General features: G+C 52.3%; 1 protein-coding gene across 1 annotated transcript; it reads left to right on the forward strand.

Annotated features, from left to right (window-relative positions):
• Window positions 1–5,851: 5,851 nt before the first annotated feature.
• WIPI1 (WD repeat domain, phosphoinositide interacting 1) lies at window positions 5,852–25,669 on the forward strand. The gene is made up of 13 exons (XM_015645754.3): window positions 5,852–5,965; window positions 7,743–7,825; window positions 9,034–9,203; window positions 12,689–12,785; window positions 15,995–16,092; window positions 17,143–17,235; window positions 17,477–17,547; window positions 18,224–18,331; window positions 18,691–18,855; window positions 18,985–19,092; window positions 20,415–20,536; window positions 21,125–21,225; window positions 25,130–25,669. Exons 1-13 carry the CDS (start codon window positions 5,895–5,897, stop codon window positions 25,175–25,177), a joined length of 1,335 nt encoding a protein of 444 aa, XP_015501240.1. The 5' UTR covers window positions 5,852–5,894; the 3' UTR covers window positions 25,178–25,669.
• Window positions 25,670–25,886: the final 217 nt, after the last annotated feature.

The following is a 25,886-nucleotide window of genomic DNA, read 5'->3' on the forward strand; positions in this document are numbered from 1 at the left end:
AAATGCCCTGAAGTGGCCAGATCTAAGAGATAGACCAGTCAGGGAATCCATCTCCATCTGCCAGACGTGCCTGCTGCAGCACAGCCCCTCAGATTCCCAGCATGGTTCCCAGCTGGAAAGCTCCCAACACCCAAGGGGCAGCACTGGGAACATTTTCCCTCCTGAGTCAGTGCTGACGAGCTCAGTGTGAGGGAGGCTGTGATTATCAGAGCTTTGTCACACGGCTCTCCTCTGCTGGCTGAACCACAGGCTCCACAGCATTTTGAAAAAGCCAGGATACCCTGCTTAAATTCTGATATTGATAATGGTGCCCTTCCTGCCACCCAGCCGGGTTGAACTTGAACTCAGAGTTCTCTTTTCTAGCCTAGTTCTGTCCTAGCTCAGTGATGAACCTCCACCTCAGCAGCAGGGCAAGAAGTCTCTAAGCACCCTCCTGAGAGTATTTATTGGGAACTCTGCTCAGGTGTCTCTGCACTTCAAGGACTCTCCTCAGCTCCAGAGGAGGACAGGCACTAATGCAGTGGGCAACAGTTCTAGGACAGGGTTAGGCTGCCCCACAAAAACTGGGAGACAGAAAACAGCACCTGAAGTGGGGAAAAAAAGCCCCTGCAAAGCTCATGCCTCCAGAGAGAAGGAAGGAGATGGGAGAGCAGCAGGTCTGTGCCTCCTGCAGTTTAGATGTGAACAGGCTTTGTTCTGCATCATTAACTTTATACAACCTCTGGGCAGCCTCAGCAGTTCATGAACTGCCCAAGCATCTGCAAATGTGATTCTTGACTTTGAGATCTGACACAAACCAAATTAAAGAGCACTGAGATAGTGTGCAGCTACTGCCGACTTCTTTTCCGGGAATGCCTGTGAAATACTCCCAGTGTTTCTTTTGTAACAGAATGTAAATACCCCCATTGAAAAGAATCCTCAGTTCTTGTGCTTTTAACAGAGTCTGGGGAGAGCTCCCTCTCCAAGTATCATCTGGGACACAGTTCTCCTGCAAGATAAATGCACGAATAAAAGCATTCAAAACATTTGAATTTGCTTATGTGCTTTTCTCTGAAAGCAGGTGGCAAAATAAACACATTGGTCAGATCCACTCTCCTTGGTCTGGACTGACATCCAAACAATGTCTGGCCCGACATCTAACAAACTGGCTACAGAACCGAGCCATTTCTGAGGCAAGTTGCTGCCCTCCCTCCCCCCAAGATAATAGAGCATTTTCCCAGATGGAAGGAACCCACTTGAAAAACAAAAGGTCTTTGAAATGTCAGCTCAGGCTCGCTCGGCCCGCGCTGTGTGCCCAGAGGAAAATGATAGAGCCTTTTTTCATTCTCCAGCTGTAACACATCTGAAGCAGCAAGATGATTAAGAGATGCACCTCTAGATTCCGGCTCTCCTACTGATTTCCAGCCTCTCCTGTGGAAGTCATTTAGCCTCTCTCCATCTCCAGCACAATGAGGATAAAAGCACTTTCTGGGCTGAGCGTGAATCCAAGCTCATGAGAGGTTTGCATGCTCCAGTAATGGGGATCAGTAATTGAACTTGAACAAGCTTCTAGACAGAACTGATCCAGTGGGGCTGGCAAAAGAAGTCAGGACATGGCATCTACAGGGATGGAGGCTCCCTTGGCTCTGTGGGAACTCTGCTATTAGTGCATTTATTACACCAACATTTTGTGCCACTTCTCCTCCAAACCCCTCCTTGTCTTCACTAGCATGGAAGGGGAGAAAGTCCCCCAGGTGATAAATCTTCTGTGCTAAGACCTTGGGCAGTGAGCCTGCCTCTCCCAAGGTCCTCCCTCCCAGCTGCTCCCTGCTCTGGTCACACCAGGCTGTGTGGGAACCCGACATTCCTCTGGCTGTCAGGACCTCTGTGTGTTCCCAGTCTCCCTCTCGTAATGCAACTCATTCTGATCTCTCACGTCAGAACATTTTTTGATCTTTAGATAATTACAGAGGAATTACAATTAGTGCTGTATCCAAGAGTTAAAGGGGAGGCAAAAGTTTCTCTCTCCCCCTTCCAGTTTTAACCCCTTTGCTCTCTGTGGTACAGCTCCTAGGATTCTCAGCTGAAAACACTCCAAGACTTTAAAGAGTCCGGCGTGCACCCCAAAGAGCCAGGAGGATGAGCCACCCTTGTCACTTCTGTGAGCAGTGTCAGGCCCCCAGTGAGACAATCCATGACCAGGGCAAGTGTGATGTCCTAATGCTACTTAGGGAAATGGAGCATTTGCCAGAGCCAGGACAAGATAAGGAGCATTAATCCAACTTACAAGGAAATGCAACATCCAGTTGTGAGCTCTCCCCTGACCTCATCAAACGTGTCTGCAAGGGCTGCTCCCAAGCACAGCAGCAGGACCTTCCCTCCCTGGCAGGACCTGGGACAGGGTCAGCAGCTGAAACAAGAGGAACAAGTGCCAAGAGCAAAGCTCACAAAGCCTTGGTGACATCCAGACTGGCTGTGGACTCTGCCATGACTGCTCCTGTTCCTCCCTCACCCTGGCTGTTGCCAGTGCCAGCACAGGTCTCCATGAACCCTTCCCAATTTCTGTACCTCAAACAGAGGGCAATGACACTTCCCTGAGCACGTGGCACACACATCTCCCCTGTGTCCCACTTCCTCTCCCCATGCCATGTTAGAATCTGTCCAGACAATTTAGCAAGACAAGCCAATCTTGCTGGTGACTCTCACAAATGTGTTCTGCCCATTGTTTTTTACTTCCCCACATTTTTATATTTAATACAGGAATCGTGATATAAAAAAAAATGAAGGCTTTGAAGTGATGACTTCTGTGGTACCTGCACCTTGTGATCAGAATTCTTCCAAACTCAGAATGGCCCCTGACAATTAATCCAGCTCTCTGCTTTCTTGACACTTCCATTGCATAAGAGGAAAAATCTTCCTACCTGCCCTGACAGAAACAAGTAACTCATCAAAGCATTAGAGTGCAGGTATAAATTCTGAATAAATTCCACTTTCCCTTCTCTAGCATTCCATTAGCAGTGCTGCTTGAGCCTCTGATGTCTTGTTCCTGCTGGTGGAGGAGCAGATAACGTTGGATAATCCAAAGAGCAGGACTGAACGAACCCGGTGTGGAGATGTGATGTGTGATGATGTGTGATGATGTGTGATGATGTGATGATGTGATGATGTGTGATGTGATGCTCGGGGCACCAGATGGCAGCATTTATTGTCTCTCTGAATCCTAAACCAGCCAGCACTGACACTTCATGTGTTAAAGCTCCTGGAGGTCGGGGTGAAGCCCCTTCTTCCTCCTCCACCTGTTCCATACACTCGGGAAGGGTGACAAAAAAGAGCACAGCAATGTCTGTGCCACCTCTTCCCACTCCTTCCACAGGAAAAAGTGGTTTCCTTGCTCTTAGAAACACTTGTTCTCCTTATTACATGTTCACCTTTTGCCTGTTTTTACCCTGCAAGGCTGTGGTCCCTGAACAGGCTTCTGGTTATCAGGAAATCCAGTGAAGGATATAAAGATATTTAACTGATTTAGCTCTGCCAAAACCTTTTTATTTTCCTGTAGCAGATTTAAAATACCAGACCTATCAGTGGGAGCAGGCTTTATCTGAGAGGGAAGAACTTAGCTGGAATTTAAACTCTGAGCTAGGGAAAAGCCTAAAAGCTCTCAAAAACTACCAAACCATTCCCACATGGAATGGGAGCACGCAGGATGCCGTGGCTGGGAGAGGCCCTTCTGGGCACTGCAATGGTTTCCCAGCTTCCTCACCTCTGTTTCCTCTTTCAGGCTTCAGTACAAACACCCAGGGTGGAGATCACAAACCAACATCCCTCACACCACGTTTTCTGCACTGGAAAACATTTCAGATCAAATGGTCACACTCTGGACTGGGTTTGGAGTTAATGACTGAGTTGAGGTTGTTACTGTCAATAGTTACTTCAGTCACAGGATTGTCAGGAAAGGGAAGCCAATTCCTGATATATTCTTCCCAGCAAACACATGCATCAGCACAAGGACTGTCTTTCTGGTGGCTGGCAGGGCTCTCTGCTGGCCTTGCCAGACCATTTTCCCCAGGTGTGACATACACTCAGAACCCAAGAAATATCTTGGGATTTAACTACTACCCTAATTACCACCTCCCTCCAAAGCTGTATTCCTGAAGAATCACTTCAGCTATTTCTTTATGTTTCAGACACCAGGGACACCTCATCTCTTTACCAGAAAGACTCACATTTTCCACACAGAGCACCCCAGCTTCAATTTTACACCCAGAACCCAACTGCTCCAACGTTCCAGAGCACGGATCCTGAGATTTCCAAGGGCTTTTCCAGCCTGAGGAGCAGCTTGCTCTGACTTTACATCCATCCTGGTAACATGGCTGTTCCCAACCTGCTCCAAAGTCCACCAACACCTTCCACGCTCCAGCAGAGGACAAGAACTCCCTGTTTCTCCGACCTCTGCTGATCAAACACCCATTGCAGGCAGTGAGCTCAAAGGAGGATTGACCAACATGGTTGCATCAGTCAAGCTGCAAAAATAATTGTGTTACCCAAGTCTCGGGTGCTTTATCAAGGTTTCATTTTAAAACCATGGTGATTTCCCAAGCAGCAAACATCCAGCTGTTGTTGCTCAGAAACTGGTTGGGTTTTTTTTTGAAACACAAGACACTGTATCCCTTGTTGTTTGTTGGAGGGCTTTGTTTTGTTTTTGAATTTTTTCCTGCTCCACAACCCCACTTCCTGTCTGACGTCCCTGTTTCAAAATCAAACTATGCTGACCCACAGGGACAGCTTTAGAACATGCAAAAAACAGCTTTTTTTTATTTCATATTTGGGTTTTATTAGAACTTCCCACTAGGCCCTTGGAAAAGAAGACATTTTCCCCCCCAAACATGATGTCTTTAAATTCTCCTGCAGTGTCACTCATGTGCTTTGAGTCCCAGGGATGATCCACCATCCACCTCCCTCCAAAATGGTGTTTTGAAGATTTGTGTTTTCCTACTTCCTCCCCAAAATCAATCATCTTCACTGCTGCAGCCTTCAAACTCGCTCACAGGGGAATATTACGGGCACTCCAAGGCCCCCATGCTGCAGAGGGGGATTAATCCAGGCAGATATATGTGTCCACATGGACTCTGCCTCACGGAGATGGTATTGCATGTGGCTCTTTTTCCAGAAGTCCTGTGGTGCACATCAAGTGATCTGGGGCCAATGACTTCAGCACTCACATGAGGATTACTCATCTAATTAGGGGGTTTGCAGGCTCTGCCCCGGCGTTTCTGTGCACTGCTAATGTCATTGCACTGACTCCTGGAACATTTGTCATTTAGTGACTGGCTCGGAGGTTTGTTTTCCTTTGTGTTTCCCCCGGTAGATTTGCCCCCGCCACGGCAGCAGCGGTGTTAAGCACAGGAACGATGCACAAACGCCGTTAGCCTTAGGATGTCAGCGCTGTAAAGAGGTGAAAACAACTTTCCAAAGCACAGTTTAGCCGAGGATGTGGAGAGGCGAACTGACTTGTTTTCCGCTCAGCGGTGTCACCACAGTGTCACCATCACTTTCGCCCGCCCAAGCCTTCCTTGAGGCCACCTCGGGCCCCTGCAGCAGCCCCTTGTCGCCGTGTCCCCCCGCTGCCGCCGTGTCCCCCCGTTGTCGCCGTGTCCCCCCGTTGTCGCCGCTCCCGTCTGATGCAACCACAACATCACCACGTGGCCCCGCGCGGCTGTTCCGCGCCGCCAGCCAATGGGAGGCGGTTCCGCCACTCCGGGGGGCGGGCCCTCCCCGCCTGCTCCTCATCCGATAGGTCGCTCCGCGCGTCCATCAGCGGCGAGCGAGCCAATGGGCGGCGGCACCGCCCGTGCGGCGGCGGAGCGGGGCCGGGGCGGGCGCGGGGGCCGCAGCGGCCGAGGCGCCGCGCCCGCTCCATGGAGGCCGCGGCCGAGGCCCCGGGGGCGCCCGCGGCGCTCAGCTGCTTCTCCTACAACCAGGACTGCACGTAAGCGGGGCGGCCGCCGCGGGGCGGGGGGCGACGGCGGCCGGGCCGCGCCGGGCGGGGTTGGTCCGGCCCCGCGGCCCCGAGCGGGGCGGGTGCCAGCGCCCCCGTGGCGCGCCAGATCCCCACAAGGACGGCCCCGCGGAACCCCCCCTTGGCCGCACACACACACACGGGCCGTGGTGCTCCATCCCAACCGGAGCCCCTCCGGCCGCAGCGCCCACCGAGGGCCCGGCTGGGGCTCTGCGAGCCCGGGGAGGCGGAATTGGGAGCGGTCGCCGGACTTTGCCTCCCCCGCAGCTAGGGAAGCGCTTGGGATGCTCAGGGCAGCGGCGTTCCCCTGGGGCTTTGTCTGCTGAGAGGGTGTGTGGCCACTTGGGAGGTGGCGGCGTTGCCCAGGGCCACCAAAACCCCCCCGGAGGCTCTCGGCGAGCGGCCCGTGGCGGAGCCCGGCCCAGCTCGGGGGAACAGCCGCGTTCCGGGCAGCCCCAGCCCCGCTGACCTGCGCTCACCCTTCCCAACCGGGACAGCAAAAACCTCCCGAAACAGCGAGCCACACACGGATGTGGCAGCCGGATCGGCCCAGACCGTGGGGAACGAGATAAGAATCAGAGATATGAGCCTCATTCACACCTGGAAACGCCGTTTCCTTTGCATTAGTGGGCCCGAACAAAGGCTGCTTTGAGGGATGTGGATGCGCTGCTGGCGTGAAGCTGCTGGTCGCTGCCACCAGTACAAACGCTGTTATTATGGGCTAGCTCAAGACCTAGATCTTGCTGCTTACTACATCTGGAACTGGGCAGAGACAGCGCTTGACAAGACTCTGCCCACTGGGCTTAGCAGTGAGAGCAAAGCTTCCACAGGCGGGATAAATCGCTGTGGCAGTACAGGTGGATCAGCCCCTGGCTGAGGAAACAGCCCCTTCTGTGTCCCATGGGTCCTGCCTGCACCCTCCCAGGTAGATCTGTACCTGTTTGCTCCTCCAGCAGCCACAGGGCTGTAGGAAGGGATGAGTTTGCTCTCTCAGAGAGATACTTGCCTTCTGTAGGCTGCAACAGCCTCAGATGGAAAACTGGATTTCTGAGTTTGGTACTCTGTATTATTTAGGTTGGAACCTGAAATTGTGCCTTCACAGACTACTGTGCCAGGAACTGCTCATTCCCCTGATGTCAGGGTTTAACCCCAGCCAACTCCTAACTCAGTGAGGTGGAAAGAGAACCAAAAAAGTGAGAAAACTCACAGGCTGAGAAAAGACAGATTAATGATTAAAGCAAAAGACACACATGCAAGCAAAGCAGAACAAGGAATTCGTTCCACACTTCCCGTGGCAGGCAGGGGCTCAGCCATCCCTGGGACAGCAGGGCTGCATCACACACAACAGGGAGGACAAAGGCCATCACTCCAAATGTCCTCCCCTTCCTCCTTATTTCCCCCTCTTTATCCCCTGAGCTTGGAGGGCCTGGGATGTCCCTGGGGTCAGTTGGGGTCAGCTGGCCTGGCTGTGTCCCTTCCCAGCTCCTTGTGCCCCCCCAGCCTCATCACTGGAGGGGTGAGGAGCAGAAAAAGCCTTGACTGTGCAAGCACATCTCAGCAACAACAAAAACATCCCCAGGTTACCAACCCTGTGTTCAGGACAAAGCCAAAACACAGCCCCATACAAGCTAATATGACAAAAAATCCCCAGCCCAGTGGAAACCAGTACACCATCCCTGAAGGGACTCTTGCTGTCACCTGGAGAGCTCCAGCCCAGAACCAGCAGGTTTTTGCTTTGTCTTTGCAGCTCCCTGGCAATTGGAACCACAACTGGATACAGACTTTTCTCCTTAAGTTCTGTGGAGCAACTGGACCAGGTCCATGAAAGCAGTAAGTTTCCTGTTTCCCTGGGGAGGAATATTGACCAGCAGTACTTTAAATTCATGGGAGTCCTTCACCTTTGCTAGAGCCCCACTTCTTTTCCACTGCTGTCATTGTGACAGCAGCAGCTCCTGCTGCAGCATCCAGAGGCAATTTCCCACTGGAATGTTTCAGGTACATGGGCAGCAGCCCACAGGCTTCCAGCACAGCTGCTGGATAACTCCCAGGCTTTTAATCCAGTGTGGTATTTACAAGCAAGATGTTTTTAACAGGTTTTCCATGTAAAGAAGGTCATTCCCAGCAGGCCTGCAGCTCTTAGCTGTGCTCACAGCAGCATGCAACACACACTGAACAGCCCAAAACAAGCCTGGCCTCATGGAGCAGGGACTCCAGGCTGCTTCAGGCCAGAAATGCTTCAGCTGAGATGCACTGGGGATAGCACTTCCCATCTGGATGTGTTCAGCCAGTGAATGTGTTCTCCAGTGGCTGCAGAAGGAGCCTCAGCAGTCAGACACAGCTGCCTCACCTGGAGCAGGGTCCAGGCTCCTTTCCCAGAGTCAGGCAAAGGGAAACAGGTCCCTGCTGCTGACACACTCAGGTTGATGGGCTGAGGCACAACCAGTCCCACATGACAGTTGTGGGGCAGCCTTTGTTCATCCAACACAGTCCAGCCCAAACTGAGCATCACTCAGGGCTGGGCACACTGGAAATTGCAGTCCCCAGGGATTTAGGTACAGAGCCACCAGCACCATTGCACTGGTGCCTTCTCCACACAGCAGGAGCCATCCCAAACACCAGCACTGTCTGCTTCCCCAGGGAGGCTGGGAGAAACACCAGGTCCTGCCTTACCTTAACAAACCCTCACACACCCCAGAAAAGTCCCTGACCACAGGCAGGGAGCTCCCCCCTTTATATTCCCTTCCCAAGGATCTAGTGCTGCTGGAGTGCCTGAGGATTTCTTCAGCTGGGCCCTGCCCAGGAGAGAGAGGCACAGCAGCACTGTCAAAGAGAACTTCATTTCTGCCTTCAGGGAAAGGTTCTTTAACCCCTTCCTGCTCTGACCTAATTGCTTTGTGCCAGGCATGAGAAAATTTTCACAAAAACCATGTTGGACACCTTAGCACAGAGCTTTCCAACCCAATCCCCTCTTGAGCTGAGTCTTGTTGCTGCAGTCGAGCCAAGCTGAAGGCTCTGCCTTGCTCTCCTTGTGTGCCCAGATGAAATCCCAGATGTTTACATCGTGGAGCGTCTGTTCTCCAGCAGCCTTGTGGTTGTGGTCAGCCATGCCAAGCCACAGCAAATGAATGTCTACCACTTCAAGAAAGGGACAGAGATCTGCAACTACAGCTATTCCAGTAAAATCCTGTCCATCCGGCTGAACCGGCAGGTGAGAGGGGTTATCCAGAGTTATCCCACTCTGGCTCTTTGCTGCTTTTGCCTTTCCAGCTGAGAGCAGCCTGGGGAGGTTTGCAGGGAGGCTGTGAGGGGGATTGGAAGGGTGGGTGCCTGTGCTCTCCTCCCAGCCCCACTTGAGAGGCCTCTGACAGGAGCTGCAGGGCTGTGGTACCATCTGCCACCGCTGTTCCCTTCAGGAAAAGGAGGCCAAGGCCTTGTTTTGGTGGCAGTTGCACAAAGGCTTTTTGTCATCTGCCTTCTTGTGTGTTCAGGACAGAGCTCTGCCAAATAAACACCTTTTCATGTTGCTCCCTCCCTTGGATTCCACATTCTGACTTCAGGCCCACCTCTGCCATCTCGAGACCTTCAAAGTTGGTTACAAAAACCCAGGAGTATCTGGAATTCTGTGGATAAGGCAAAAAGCCGCTTTCCAAGTACTGCTGGCAGCCTTGTTTTGGTTTTAAAGGTATAAAACCCATTCAGGCCACTTACAATGAGGCTTTTAGAGTGTTACTTTGTGATGTGACACAGCCTCATGCTGGCCTGAGCTCTTTTGGAGGATTTTAAGTCATCTTTTTATCCATAATTATTTTCCAAGTATATGCCCTAAGAAGCAGAGGACATTTTACAATGAAGAAATAAGCAGTCTGGGTAATTGTATATAATCAGCCTCTCCTCAGTTAGCAACAGTGAGACCTGCAGTGAGGCTCTCTGGGCTGAGCTTCCAGTAAAGCTGTCTTTGACCAGGAGTTCCTGTACTACAATTAAATCTGTCCTAAATTGATTTTTTTCACTTAAGCTTACAGTGAAACTGGCAAACAAGAGATTTCCTTTGAGTTGCAGATAGATGTGTGTGTGTGTGTAAAAATAAACTGGGAGGTTCTGCTGAGCAGCTCTAGGAGATTGGTGTGAATAAAATAAGTTCAGGCTGCTCCCTGTGTGCTGCTCTGGAGCTGCCTGAAGGTGATGCACAGAACCAGCTGTGCATCCGCAGTTCTTGGCTGCTTTATGAGCTGGGGATCAAATCCTGGGCTGAGCTCATCCTCTGGCTGTGCCACAGACACACCAGGAGGGATTTGAAGATGCTACAGATGTTTAGAAACACAGAATCATGGAGTCATTTAGGTTGGGAAATATCAATGAGACCGTCAAGTCCAACCATTCCCCAGCACTGCCAAGGCCACCACTAAACCCTGTTCCAAAGTGCCACTTCCACACAGTTTTTTAATCCCTCCAGGGATGGTGACCCCACCACTGCCCTGAACAGCTTCTTCAATGCTTAATAACCCTTTCCATGAAGAACTTTTTCCTCAAGTCCCATCTAAACCTTCTCAATTTGGGTAGGTTGAAGAGAAATCATTATTTCAGTTTGCATCCAGGACTTAAACTGGTGGCCACCAGATTCTACATGTGACAAACTCTTACCTGAGCTTCTGTAGAGAAGCTGCACTCCATTGGAAGTTCACAGCAGGACAAATCCCAGACAAGGCATTAAGTCAGGAAAATGGTGACAAATTAACCAGGAGCAGGTCTCAAACAAAAGGTGCATGTTTCAGTCTGTTCCCTCTGTGAAAAAGTCCTCATTGTGCAAACAAGCAAATCCCTCAGTTGTTGTTGTGGGAATTCTTAGTTCCAAGCTCCATGATAACTCTGAAGTGTGTGGAGGTAAATCCTGATTTGTCTCAAAGGGAGGAATGAGGCTGTGCTCAGGGACTGCTGGGAAGCTCCTGGGTTTTCCCTCACTGCTGAAACCCTGCTGAGCTCTTTGCAGAGGTTTGAGGTGTTTATCTGGCTGTGTCCAAACCCATTTCAGCCCCAGATACAGCTCAGCTGTCTGACCTGATCCAGTCAAACTACACAACAAGCTGGTGGGAAGTAACATTTGGACAATTAGCAGTGCCTTGACCCTGTGTAGCAATCACACCTCACCTCACCTTCTCTGAGGCTCTGTCTGTGTGCACAGTGAGGATAAACCCCATCCCAGTGACCCCCACAGGGCTGCATGGAGGCCAGGAGGGCTGAACCAGCTCTCTCCAGATCCTGCTGAGCTTGTCCAGACCTCTTCTGCCTCTTCACCTCCCAAACTTTCCTGGATTTTGTCCCTGTGGGTGCCAGCCTCTCTGGCTGCTGTTTTGCCATCATCTGGAAAGCTCCCTTCACCTGGACATCAAGAGCAGCCCGTTCTGGGAAAGCACATGGTGGCTTTGCCCAAATCAGCTGTATAAATATTCCTCTGCTTGCAAGTGGATGGCTCTTACTGTAGAAAAGGCAAAGTCTTCCTGGAAATGCAAAATGGCTCTGACACAGCCCCAGATGCTGTGGTTAGCAGGAATAGAAGTGGGAAAGAGTTTGATCTGAGAGTAATGGTGGAGCAAGGCCGAGATTTTTAATGTGGGTGTTTCAAGTTAGTGACTAAGCTCCACATTTAGATACTAAATAAGTGGCCTCATTTCTGAAGAGGTGGAGGCTTCCTGGACATGGATTTGGGTGCTCCAACTTCAGGATGGATGGGGTCTGGGCTTAGGCTTTTATTGGGATGTTTTTAGTGCTTCTGGACTCTTGGCACTAAGGGAGGTGAAGCTGTGCACTTGCTGGACTTACAAAGCTCAGCCCTTCAGCCAGACCCAAAGCCTGGTCCCAAAAAAAGCCTCTCTGAAAAAGTCTCTGTGGTGACACGCAGGGATCTGGAGCAAGCTGAGACACAAAGCTGAGTGGCCACAGAGGTGGTGGCCCAGGGCTTCCCCATGGCTGGATGGATGTTCCTGGCAGGGTCAGCAGGAGAGGTACAAACACCTGAACTTGGTTAATCCCAGCCCTTCAGCCAAGATGGTGCAAGGGTGACTGTCCCTGAACAAATGAGTCTCAGCTCTGTGTTTATGCAGTTCTGCAGGGCACATAAAGCAGAGTCTTTCTGCTAACACCAAATGGGAAAATAAACATTAAAGTGCTGGACAGATGCATTAAGTTTAGCAGCAGTGGCAGACCCAGCACCTCCATGTTGTCTCCCAAATCAGGAAGAAGTCAGAGCAAAGGGCCTGTATTCCCATCTGGAGCCACACTGACAAGCAGGATTGCAGCCTCTCTGCTGCCAGGTCTTTGTGATAAAAAAGTAATTTGTTAAGAACTGCAAAGGAAAATTGGGGTAGGAATAGATGGCAATCAAGGCCTGTGGTGGGGTTGTTACCATGATGGGTCTTCCTGTTCCTGGGGATGTGGAAGATGTAGAGGAGCAGAGAAGTCATGAAGTTTTGTCTTCTCTCTAAAGACCAGATGCAAAAACTCAAAACAAGAGTTGTACAAACCCAAATGTGAGAGGGGATGGAGAAGCAGAAGAGATCCCGTTTCTGTTACATTTCAGTGTGTGGGAAATTCCTGTTGAGTTTGTCTGACAGCAGAGGTTTGGGTTTGGGAGGTGTGGGAGCAGCAGGCAGGGGCAGTGCTGGTGGGGTTCTGTGCATGTCCCCTGTGTCCTTGCAGAGGCTGGTGGTCTGCCTGGAAGAGTCAATTTACATCCATAACATCAAGGACATGAAGCTTTTGAAGACTATTATGGACACACCTCCCAACACAACAGGTGAGCATGGGAGAGCTGTGTGAAAGGGAGCTTTGTAGAGCCACAGCATTGTGTTAGAATTTAAACCAGGCTGTGGCCTGGGCATCCTAATCCAGAAGTCAGAAATGCACGGAGGCAGTCAGGCAGGCTTGGGAGATTCACAGGATAAGCCGAGTTGGAAGGCACCCACAAGGATAACTGAATCCAGCTCCTTGCCCTGCACAGCACCATCCCAACAATGCCACCCTGTGCCCAGAGTATTGTCCAGACTCTCCTTGAGCTCTGTCAGGCCTGGTGCTGTGACCCAGCTCTGTCCTGAGCAAAACCCTGCCCTGCCTGGAGCAAACCCCTGCTCCGACCAGAGCAGATGCATCAAAGGAGAGCAGAGATGGGCAGAAGGGTCTGACTTCGCCCTGGGATCAGCTCCCAAAGTGATGACCAGGGACAGAACACACAGCCAGGCACAGCACCAATCCCTGCCAGGGAGTTCCCAGGAGCTGCAGCCTGCTATTATTCCATGCAGGCTGCAAACCCGAGGGGCAGGGCAGGTGGCTGCAGCACAGATCCTGTGTGTGTGGCACAGGGTGAATCCGGCTTTCCTGCTGCTGGGAGAGGAGCTATTTTTAGCAGAGAGGGAAGCTTGGCCGGGTGCCCGCGTTGCTGCGCTGTCCTGCAGCATCCTTTCATGGCTGGGTGCTTGGGAAGCTGCTGATGTGCTCACGTTTGGCCTCGGGGCTTTCAAGGGATGCTCTTCCAGCAGCTCCCCTGACCTACTTCAGGTCACTCCAGATGGGCTCTCTGTGTGGATTAAACATGCTAAATGCTGCAAATATAATTAAAGTTTAAAACCTTCCTGAGAAGGCCCAGCAGCAGGATGGGCAGGGATACCCAGGCCTGGAGCTGCTCTGCAGAGGGGCTGGAGGATCAGGTCACGGTTTAAGAGCAGCAGCAATCAGCCAGGGCAGGACTGGGATGCTGCAGATCACAGACTTCATATGGGCTTAGTGTTTTAAACCCTTTTTACCGTAGCAGCTGTCATTGAAATGAGCTGAGTGACAAGTGCAGTAGTGCCCCTGTTGTCCCTGGGCCATCTGCTTTGGTCCCACGCTTGACCCCAAGGGCAGTGTGTCCAGTAGGTCAGGGCAGTCCAGCCTCACTGCTCTTTGTGCTACTTGTTTAGGAGTGGGGATGTAGGAGAGTGTGGAAAATGTGCCAACTCCTAAGGTGTGTGTCCTGGGCATGGTGACACCAGCACAGGCAAGACCAGGGCTTGCTGCAGCCACACTGGCCAGTCACAGTGAGACCTCTGTCTGTTCCTGGCCAGCACCTGGCTCCTGATCCATCCTCCTCCATGTAGGAGAGGAAAATGCCCACGGTGTCCAAGACACTTGTTTTTCATGTGATTCACGTCAGGGGCAGCATTTGAACCAAGGAGGTCACAGTGCTTTGGGTGACGTGTGTGCTGTGGGGACACATCTTGGGAATGACTGCAGCTTTGGGAACCACCTCACGTGTCTCCTGCCAAGCCCTGGATGTGCCTGGACCTGCTGGCCTGAGGGCAAGGCCAGGCTTCGTAGACACGGTAGCATTTTTCCATGGTGCTTGAGGAAGCCGCCTGTGCCGTGGCACTCCCAGAGGTGCCATCTGAGCAGTGCCAGCCTGCCTCCTCCCCCCGAGCCCACCGCTGCAAGCACCAGGGAGAGGAGCATCTTCAAAGGCTGCCTGTGGCCCTGTCACCCTTGTTGCTTGTGTGTCCCTGAGGTCAGCCCAGTACACTCACATGTGTGTTTTCCCCTGGCCTGCTTTCCCGGCCAGAGGAGCAGAGGGAGCGGCTGACTCACCCCGGCACTCAGAGCTCGCTTTGTTCAGCTCCAGCCTTCCCTGATCCTCTCTGAAAGGGCTGCGCTGATCCCCCCGTGCTGCCTGGGCGGGATGGAGAAGGCAGGATGCTCATCACAGCAGCAGTCTCTGGGCTATCTTTGCCTTCCTCCTATCCCTCCCTCTTTAATTGCCTTTTAATTGCCGGCGCTTTGCTGCTGCCGTGCTCCTCGTGCCTCTCCCGGTGCGCCATCCCTGGCACGATGTGCACGCCTCTGGACGGACGGGGAGCGGATCCCCGGGGCCTCTGGCTGATCCTGCAGCTCCTGGCTCGGCTGCGGTCTCTTTGTTTGGTTATAAACAATGACCTAAAACGAGAGCTCCGGCCGATCCTTCCCCGCTGCTGCTGGGCGGGGGCCAGGGCCGTGTCCTGACACGGGGCTAGCACGGCACGACCCGTCCTGCGGCTACGTGCGGTGTGTGGCTGTGCTGCTGCCTTTAACCCCGCCGCTTCCTCCGCACGTGGGGTTAGGTGCGAGCCCCTCCGCGGCTCAGGAAGCTCGCTCAGGTCGTGCTGGAGCCTTGAGGCGGGTTTGGGAGGGCTGCGAGCCCGCGGATGTGCGGCAGGAAGCGAGCGAGGTACGTTTCGTATGTAACAGGATTCACCGGGCTGAAGGAGAGGCAGGAAGAGATGCTCTTTTCCGAGGTCACCTGGGGGACAAGCGGATGGATGTACCCACACACGTATCCATCCATCCCTGTCTCGTCCTGTAATTCCTGCCCGCTTTGAAAGGAGCGTTTGGGAACCTTTGTGCTCGTGTTGGCACAAAACCAGACGGCTCTTAGGGGGGAAGAACTCCCCCTGTGCTTCAAATTTCGCTACGTTCAAGTTCCTCGTCAGCCGGAAACTCCCTGCACATCTGGCGCATTTCCTTTGTCTTTCTCTGCTTCCCTTTTCCATTCAGAACAGAAGGAAATGGCACTGCCTTCAGCCAGGCTGCAACGGGGCTGCACCCACGCTGGGCTGCTCCTCTGAGCTTCCAGCCCGGCCCCGACACCCTGTGCACATCTGGACGTGTCCAGATGTGTCTGGACGGGAGTGCTGTCAGCCCTCAGAGCCACATGTCCTTCGCTGTTCCGTGCACCTATTCCTGCCTTCCCCGGGGAGATAATGCAGAGGGAAAGCCCAGAGCGTGCTGGAAAGCCGGATCTGGGTTCCGTGTGCGCAGGGAGGGTGGCAGGGCACGGCCGCCGTTCTGTCCCGTACCAGCAGATGTCCCCACGGCCGAGCTGTTCCCAGCGCTCCGGGGCCGAGCAGTCCCAGAATGAGCCAGAGCCCGAACGTCCCCTCCGTGCCCCGTGCTGTCCTCCCCCCACTCGCAGCCTCAGCCGTGTCCCTGTCCCCCTGCCAGGTCTGTGTGCTCTCTCCATCAACCACGCCAACTCCTACTTGGCTTATCCCGGCAGCGCGACCAGCGGAGAGATCGTGCTTTACGACGGAAATACTTTGGTAAGTGCGAGGCTCGGCCTTTGGATACCGGCAGGGGCTGAAAACAAACAGAGCCACAGCAAAGCCAACGGGGCCCTTGGGAAGGATGAATAAATCCACTCCACCGAGCTGGAGTGCGAGGGAATTGCCTGCGAGGCACATCTGGATGTATCCCCTTGCTCGGAGCAGACAGCTCTGAGGTCAGGACGTGCATCTCCCAGCACAGGATGATATTCAGGGAAACGTGACCCACTGCCCTGCAGCCCCAGGGCCGCTGCCAGGCTGACACGGGGGTTGCTGTGGGAGCATCAGCAGCCCATCCCATGGGAATGATGTGACCAGTGGGGGTCAGGGGGGCTGGGGCTGCTCCAGGCACAGCGCAGGACCTGGAGCAGCCACTTTGCCACACTGGGCTGGAAGGGATGCCGAACCCAAAGTCACAAGGAGGGCAAAGTGTCCAAAGTCCCCTTAGGAAATCTCTCCCTGGCTGGATGCAGGGTCATGATTATCTGCTGTTGATGCCAAGGCTTTGGGTTACATAAGGCTGGTGGCTCCGTACGTGCAGCGAGAGCTGAGGATCTGCAGCAGGGGAGGAGCAGAGCACAGGGAAAAGGCTGCTGCTGCAAGAGGTGCTGCGAGGGCTGGGGCTCCCTGCAGGTACCAGGGTGGTGTCACTGCAGCAGGACCTGCTGTGCAGCACTGAGAATTGCAGGGAAGCCAGCTCTTATCCTGACAGAGAAGGGCCAGGCTTTGCAGAGGGTGCAGACACAATCCTGACCCCTGGAGAGGCAGGGAGCTGAGGTTTCTGCCCCTGAGATGAGTGTCCTGAAATCACAGTGGCCATAATAGGTGGGGAATGAACTCCAGGCAGGGCAGAGATAAACTGCTGAGGATATTGAAGGGACACCATCAGTAGCAGATGATCCCGTGGATCCATATCAGCAGGTGTGGACAGGGTACAAGGCAGGAACGCTCTGCCCTCACACAGTCCAAGGATCAGCGTGTCCCTTTGCCCACACAGTCCAAGGACCAGCGTGTCCCTTTGCACTCACATTCCCTTGTGCCTTACAGAAAACAGCCTGCACCATTCCTGCCCACGATGGGCCTCTGGCCGCTCTCGCCTTCAACTCCACCGGCTCCAAGTTGGCCAGTGCTTCTGAAAAAGTGAGTGTGGCTGCACATACCTTCCCTCTGCCCAGGGCTGCATCAGCACCCCTGAGCTTCCCCTTCTTAAACACAGCCAGCACAGAAGGGCCATGACTGCTCAGTGCATTGGGATCAGATCGAGCCCAGCTGGCAAACAGGAGGAGCCTTTGCATGTCCTGAGTTTCCTGGGTGTGTCAGGGAAAGGGCTCGGGCTCCTTGGCCTGCTCCTACATGATATTTCCATTTGCATTTTTTGCAGGGCACAGTCATTCGTGTATTTTCCATTCCTGGGGGGCAAAAACTCTATGAATTCCGGCGAGGGATGAAAAGGTCAGTTCATTCTTCTGGCAGTGGCAAGTACACAGAGGGCTCCCGGAGCCAAAATGTAAACACAAGGACACAGGGCAACGTCAGATCCTGGTGGCTTTGGCATCTCTTGCAGAAGGAAAACATGAGTAAATGTATGGGCTGGAAATGTCACTGTGCCAGGCTGTGCCCAGCTCATTGATTCCCTTCAGTGTGTCACAGAACAGGGCGTTGGCAGGGAACAGACATGGAGTCACTCCGTTTACTCTGTCCTTCCTTTTTTCTTATTTGAAATAATGAAGTTCCCAGAATTGTCAGAGACCTCATTCCTGCTGAACCTGTGCAGGAGATGCTGTTTGTATCCCACTGTTCAGCACTTTGGATATCCTCCCTGGTCTCTGCAGCACCAGAAGCTGCAGTGAGGCTGGCACAGATGTTCCCTCCACAGGCAGCTCTGTGAGCAAGGACATTTCCACCTCTGTGGCTGTTTGTCACTAGCTTGAGGCTGCTCCCAGGCCTGCTGAGCAAAGGGATTAGGGAATTGCTCAATGAGGCCACAGGCTCAGCAGCAGCTGTGCAGGGTGATCCTCACCATGGATGGGTCTCCTTCCTGCCCATCCACTCCTTTGTGAGCCAAACCCAGCAGTTCCCCTTGAATGATCACTGTGGAGTGACCAGTCCTGTCCTTGCTTGGCTCTAGGTATGTGAACATCAGCTCCCTGGTGTTCAGCATGGATTCCCAGTTCCTCTGTGCCTCCAGCAACACAGAGACCGTGCACATCTTCAAACTGGAGCACCTGACAGACAGGTGAGGGATTAGCCTGGCTGAACCTGCCTGCCCCAGGGCAGTCTCTGCTCCAGAGGTCTGTGTTTACACAGCCGTTCTCCATGTTCTCACCACGTTCTCTCCATGAGCAATACCAGCTGCAAGCTGTGTCCTGAGGGACTCATTCCTTGGAAAAGCCACACACTGCACCCCTGCTGTCAGGCTCTCCAGGCCTCTCTGGCTTTATTAGGAGCCAGTGTTCTCTGCCCACTCCAGCCAAGCTGGTGCACAATGTACAGGTGCTCCAAAACACCCTTTGCCCATGCGAGATCGGGTCTGTTCCTGATGTTTTGTCACACTGATCATGGCAACCCCACTGACGCTGCTTTGTCACCCCTCAGCCGGCCAGAGGAGCCTCCAACCTGGAGTGGTTACATGGGAAAGATGTTCCAGGCTGCTACCAACTACCTCCCTGCCCAGGTGTCGGGCATGATGAGCCAGGACCGAGCCTTTGCCACCGTCCGGCTGAACATCTCCGGACAGAGGAACATCTGTGCCCTCTCCACGTACGTACTGACCCTACTGACCAGGGCCAGGCCAGCCTTATCTCGTCCCCTGCCTGCACAGCACGTGCTGTGGGTGCTGCTGTGTCTGTGTGTGTGGGGTTTTTGGCCTCAGGATGCTTTTCCCACCAGGATTCAGAAGCTGCCTCGGCTGTTGGTGACGACGTCGGATGGACATCTCTACATCTATAACCTGGACCCGCAGGATGGAGGGGAGTGTGTCTTAATTAAAAATCACAGGTAATTCTGCCTCCACTCACACCTCATACAGAGGCTGATCTTTTGAAAAATGAAGGGAAATCTCACCTGGCAGCACAAAATGGAGCTGTAGGAGCAAGAAAGTTAGAGCTGAGTTTGTGATTTGAGCTATCTGATCTGACAGATGTGGATGGGAAGCTCATCAGCAGGCAGGGACACAGGACGTGGTGCAGGAGAAACCAGAGACATCTCAGATGCCATGGCAGCTTGGACTGGGCAGGCTGTGCTTTAGGAGATGCCCCCAACAGCAGAGCTCTGACCATTGTGGTGTCAGGAGAGCAGAGCACCCACTCCAGATTGGAGAGGGTGCTGGAGAGCTGACTGGGGGTAGGATGATGTGAAGTGACACTGTGACAACAGCCCAGTGCCAAAGCAGAGGAATTTCTTCTTGGAAGGGGTGGTTAAACATTGGAAGGAGCTGCCCAGGGAGGTGGTGGGGTCACTGTTCTTGGAGTTGTTCAAGGAATGACTGGATGTGGCCCTCAGTGCTCTGGTCTGGGTGACAAGCTGGTGGTGATCAGTGAAATGTTGGGCTCCATGATCTTAGAGGTCTTTTCCAACCAAAATCATTCTGGGATTCTGTGGAAACAGAGCCTCCCCTGCCACTGTTCAGTCCATATGCAAGTCCCATTAAGCACGTAACCCCCCCGCACACATCTGGGCTGCTTGGCTCCAGATGTGAAGCCTTTGGGGTGGGGTGAGATGTAACATGTGCTCCAGGCCGGGAGGTGGCTGCCAGCCAGGAAAGTGCCAGCAGCTTTTGGAAAAGCCACAAAACAAAAGCACTTCAAAGCTGCGCTGTCCAGCGCGCGCCGCCGGCAGCCCCCAGCCTTGTCATGTGGGCTCCTCTGAGCATCAGAGGGCTGAAAAGGGCCCTTGGGTCATGAGTTACATTACATCATACGATATCTCTGCTCAAACTCCATCCTAAACTAGCCAGGGCTGCTTTTCCCATCTAGTCTGCTCCTGTTGGAAGCCCTTCGGAGCCCCCTCTGTGATTAGAAACACTGTTTGCCTTTGTAACCTAAAGCTTTTGTGGTCAATCTGCTCCCTTCTGTTCCCATGCCAGCATTGTCCTCCAGCTGAAGTGGTGCTTTCCCTATCTCCTTCTTCACCCCCTGCTTTCCTTGTGGAGCACAATGCTCCCCTGTCCACAGCACTGCTGGGGCTGCTGCACACAGGGATGGGGATGGGTGATGTGCTTCGAGGAGATGTGGATACATGGGCTTGTCTTAGCTGGAGCTGGGGAGGAACAGCCAGGATCAGAACTAACACTTCTCCCCTCTCTTGATCTGTACAATTAGTCTGCTTGGCTCAGGAAAGATGGAGGAGAACAAAGAAAACGACCTTCAGCCTCCAGTACCTCAATCTTATGCAGCAACTGTAGCCAGACAAAGTACAGTGCCTTCAACTTCGACCATGCCAGGTAAGCACCACATCTGCCCTTCCTCAGGCAGAAGCCACAAAACCACCTGGGGCAAAGTGGAAAGCGTCCCACATTCTAAGGTTTCGTCCAGGATCAGCACAAGTGCACTGCACGCTGGGGCAGCAGGACTTTGGAGCTCACCTGGTTCATCCCCTGCCACAAAAAACAGGGCACAAGTTTTCTGCTCTGCTCCCTGTGCCGAGCTGTGCCACAGACAGGCCCAAGGCAGAGCAGGAACAGCTCTTTGGCAGACAGCAGCTGCTGCCAGGTGGTTTCCAGGAGTTGGAACCATGGGTGTAGAAGTCAGGGCTCACTGTTTTTGTGGTGAGATGGCCTCAGAGTCTCTGAAGCCAGTACACCTTGCACTAAACTGCTGCAGGAAAGCACTGGGTGACTATCTCATCATATTCCCAAGTGTAACACCCAAATCCAAATGCAGATCTTACTCTGAAATTGGTGCTTAGGTTCATGGCAGGAGGAGGAAAGCTGCTGCCACGGGAGCTGACCATGCAGCTCATCCATAATCCATAGTGCCCATGGAGACACCTTCCCCTTGCTGCAGTAACTCCTTGTGTTTTCCCTGGCCAGGTTACTCGGAGGATGGTGGAGCCCTGCGTGGGGAGGTTATCCCAGAGCACGAGTTTGCAACTGGACCAGTCTGTCTGGACGATGAGAATGAGTTTCCTCCTGTGAGCATTCGGGACCCCTAAACCTGCAGTGCAGCCCTCATGCCAAGAAGGCAGAATCTCTCCCAGAAGAGATTCCATTGCCCCCCTCCTTGTCCCAGCTCACTGGGAAACCTAAAATAACTGAATGGGTTCTAGGGACAGTGCCAGGAAAATGACACCTCCACTAAACAGCAGCTGGGGATGGGGCAAAAACAATCAAACCTAGGCAGAGATAGATCTGAACAAACTTGCTGAATGGTGTTCAGATCCAGACCTAACCTTTGTGCCTTGAGCAGATTCCTAATATTACCAGGAATAGTTTTAATTGGAACAATTTAGAAATAAAAACTTAATACCCTGTTGCATTTTCAGTCAGTTGTGTTAGTTCATGGAATGCAGCTGGAACATACCTGAACCTCACCAGTCTCTTCATTTCCAAGGTAACTGAGAAGGAAACTCCTTTTCCAAGTACAGAGATGAAAGGAATAGCAGAGTTCTAAGCCATTTTATGATTTTTATGTGGCACTTTCTCAGTTACCATTGGAAGGAGCTAGTGGATTTTTCAATCTAACTTCAGCCTGGCAGTGTCATTCCAGCTTTTTTTCCTATTCTGCACTCATTAATTAAGTACCTAACCCCTAATTGGACAAATGTTGGTCTGTGCTATGATCTGGTTGTAATCAGTGGTGTCTTCATAGCAGTAATGCAGCAGAATATTGTAATGGATTTCAGGTTGCAGCCTTGGCAGGCTTTTGGAATTCCTTACTTCATTTTTACATATCCTGCTGTTGGAGTTTTGCCTGAAAAGGAGGAAGTACAAACCTTATCCCAGGATTCGTTCCATGTGCTGAGCTGACCTCTGTGAGGCACCTTCCTCTGAGCTGAGGCAAAGTCTTACTTAGATAAAAGGAGGCTGGCTCATGACTCCCTTTGAGCCAGCACCACCTAAACCCAGCTCAACTCCCACAACCCTCAGATTATTTCTCTCCTTACCTGCAACATTCCCTGCTGCAAACTGGGAGCAGGAATTTCCCAGCTGTCCAACTCCATTACTCAAGAAGGATATTTAAAATGTCTCCCTCTGTGTGCCCACCGAGAAGGTGATGGCCCAGGCCCCTGGAAGGAGCAGCAGGGACAGAGAGAAATCCTTTGTTGCCTTCTGCTAAACCTGCTCTTGAACTCGTGGTTTGGGGACAAGCAAATGCCAGCATGCAGGAATCACGCTGCTCCTGAATGAGGCTTCCTGCTGGGACTGTGCTGGATGAAAGCAGCCCCAAACCCCTGCTGCACCACAGCAGGTGCTTTATGAAATGAACTTTGATCCCTCCAAATCCTGTCATTATCCTGACAGAGCGGTGACATGTGTATTGTTAGGGAGGAGGTGGTGTGGGAAGGGAAGGTGCTTTCCAAAAATACTCCCTGATAAAGGAGGCTGAGCAAATGGAGCTCCCAGATAAAGCCCCCACTCCTGGCTTTGGGGTTTGCCTCTCGCAGTGGGAGCACTCAGGATGTTTGGATGCTCTGGATTTCACTGAACTCGGCTGTTTTCTCAGCACTTGAGGTCTCCAGTCTCAGTGAAGGGGGTTTCAGGTCATTCCTGTGCAGAGAAGGAGGGAGAGAAAACCTGACCTTATCCAACAAAAATGTTTTGACAGCGTTCGGCTTTGCGGAAACATGGGAAGGGTTTTGTTTGTTTTCCAGTGTGCAACAAAAAGACTTTTAAAAACCTCAAAACTTGTGACAAAATGGAATATTCACCCGCAGCCCATGGTATGGCTTTGAACTCAGACATGGTTCTGGAGAAACAGCAGTGCTCAAACCCCACAGTTTCTCCCCATTTTGAAACCTCTTGTCTTCCCTTGACCTCAAGCAAGACTTCAGAGGCTCAGCTGTTAAAGACTGAGGAAAACCAGCTTCAGCCTGACATAAAATCTGTCAAACACTGCCTGTTCATTAAGTGGAAGGAGGGACAGAGAGGAGATGAGGAGCCCAAGGAGGACTCATAAAAAGTGGCCTCAGAAGAGGGAACGTGGATGTTGCTGCTGCTGGTGCCAGGATTGCAGAAGGAGGTTAAACCAGTTCAGTGACAATTCCTGCATGGATGGGGTGGATTGAGCACTCCAAGTGACTGCTGATCTTGGGCAGGAAGGACTCAGGTGTTACTGAGAGGGCTGAAGCCATGGGTGCCGTGCTGGATGTGCAGGGAGGAGGCTGCAGAGCCCTCACCCTGCAGGATCAGAAGATTTTACAGGGTGGGGAGAGCAAACCCAGCTGTGGCTGCAGAATTGTGGCAGTTTGGGCTGTTTCTGGTCACCTGCCTGAGCAGCCACCCCTGTTCTGTGGGTGTAGCAGGGAGTGAGTGTGTTGTTTTGGGCCAGGCAGGGCACTGCAGTTTTGGGGTAGTGCTGTGAGGTTTGGCAGAAGAAATCCTACAGGATTCTGCAAACAGCACAGCCTGTGTGCAGCTGGGGAGTGCATCCAGGGGATCTCCCCAGAACTTCTGGGATTCAACAGGAGGGATGATTTCTTCCAGCAGATTGGTCAGTGCTTTCCAGGCATAGGTGATCCATTCTGCATTTGGCTGCAGGACCCAGAGGTGAAGGTTTTATCAGGAGAGATATTTCATTAAGTCAAGTGAGACTGCAATCAGCTCTTCAAAGGCAGCTTCCCCTCACTGATACTCCATCACTCTTTAAAACCATCTCTTTCCCATCGGTTTTTGGCAGCTCCAAAACACTTTGGGCAGCTTCCTGTGCTGCTAAAGGATGCTGCTGCCTGTAGGAGGGAAAAAATCCGGGGAGATCTACAAGAGGGAAGAAATGAGTACCCTATCATGGGGTCCACACACCCCTCAGCTGCTCCAGACCACAAATGTTGATACAAGAAACCAGGTTGCAGATACATCTCTGGCTCTGGAAGCAGCATTGGCCCAGATTCCTCCTGGCTGTTTGCTGGATGGTCTTTCCCTCATTCTGTTGCATGGATATGGACACTTAATTATTTTAAGTGATTATTTTTTAACAGCTGGCTGGTAGCAGAGGGAAGACCACAGATTTTCCAGTGAGGCTCTACTTGTAATTATGGTTCACAGGGAGTTTGGCAGAACCTGGCTCCTGCCCTTGTAGCTCAGACTGGCATTTTGGGCAGCTGGGGCTTGCAGGATTAAGCTCAGCTTATCAGTACATTATCTGAGGTCCCTTGGGAATTGTGCCATCCAGTGTCAGTGCTTGTGCCTGGAAACCTGGCCAGTGATGGTCCTGCAGCTCCTGGAGAGACAGAGCTGGGAGGAGGAGCTGGCAGAGAGCAGGAGCTGTGGGGTACACATCCCTTCCAGGTCTGGCAAGGCTGGAGCTGGGGCAGATCTGTGCCAGGGCACTGGAGCAGGGGCACAATTTCCCCAGGGCCTGAGGTGGGAGGTGAATCAGGGTCCTGCTGCTGTCTGTTCCTCTCTGCTCCTGCCTCCTCTTTCACTTTCCTGGCTTTGCTGCTTTTAGGCTGGGCTTTCCCTCCCCTAATCCCATCTAACCTGTTGGAGTTTAACTCTGGGATCCATCTGGAGACCCCAGAGTGATGCAGGGATACCCAGCACAAACCCTTCCCTCCAGCCACGCCAGAGCTGAGCTTTTTGGGAGCACTTGGTGAGGCAAATACACTTCACCCCCAGGAACTGCACTGCCCAAAGCCTGGCTCTGCTCTGCCCAGTGCCAGCCAGAGTTTATCACTGAGCCAGATGGTTCCTGTTCCCAGGACTGTAAATTTGGGGAGGGGGAGAGCAAATAAATAAACCTCTCCCCAATCTGCCTTTGAATGGAAAGTAAAACACTGCGGGACATCCCTCCCCCTGCTCCTCCCGTGTGCGTAAAACCAACTGGAAACGCTCCCTGGTGCTGGGAAAAGTAAGGCCCTTCTGTTTTGATTTTGGTAGATAATCTTGTGCCGTGGAGGTCAGCCAGGCAAGGCGAAGAGGTCGTGAGGAGAAGCAAAACATCCACGCTTAGGACAGCTGCTGGGAGGTGCTTTGGAAAAGCCAGGAGTTTCGAAGAACAGATCTGTGAGTCCCCAAGATGAGAAAAAAAAAATATAAATTAAGGTGGGCCACACTTTTTCCTCTGTGTAAGTGAACACCTGGCCCTTTTAGCCCCTGTTTTAATTTGTGTCTGGGTGGGGTGTCAATGTACTGTATGCACATGGCTCTATTTAACAAACTCTATGTTAGAACCACAGTGTAAATGCTAATTTAATCAGATTTGTATGTAACCAGAATTTTATATACCCATTTGTCCCTTTTCTAATTTATGCTGTTTTATGTGTATAAATGTACTTATAGGAAGAGATATTAAACTTATGTCTTTGTACAGTATATACAGACTACTTTAACCCAGGCAAAGTATTTTTGCAGTGATATTAGAGAAGATGCCATTTGCTATGCTGAAAGACAGAATAAAGTCACAGTCTGTCCCTGGCAGCTCCTGCTGTACTTTTTGGGGCTCTAAATCAGCCTGGATTAAGTTTGGGGAGGGGTTTTGGGGGCTGGGGCAAGGGCAGCACACCTGGGTGAGTCCACACAAGTCCTCCTATGGCTAAAGAAAGATCTGGGTGTGTAAATCAGAATCCAGAATGGTTTCAGAACACCCTCACTCAGCTGCTGAGAAATCCCAGTGGTTTCTCAGGTTTCAGTTGCG

The sequence above is a fragment of the Parus major genome, chromosome 18, assembly GCF_001522545.3.
Source record: "Parus major isolate Abel chromosome 18, Parus_major1.1, whole genome shotgun sequence".
In the NCBI taxonomy this organism is placed as follows: Eukaryota; Metazoa; Chordata; class Aves; order Passeriformes; family Paridae; genus Parus; species Parus major.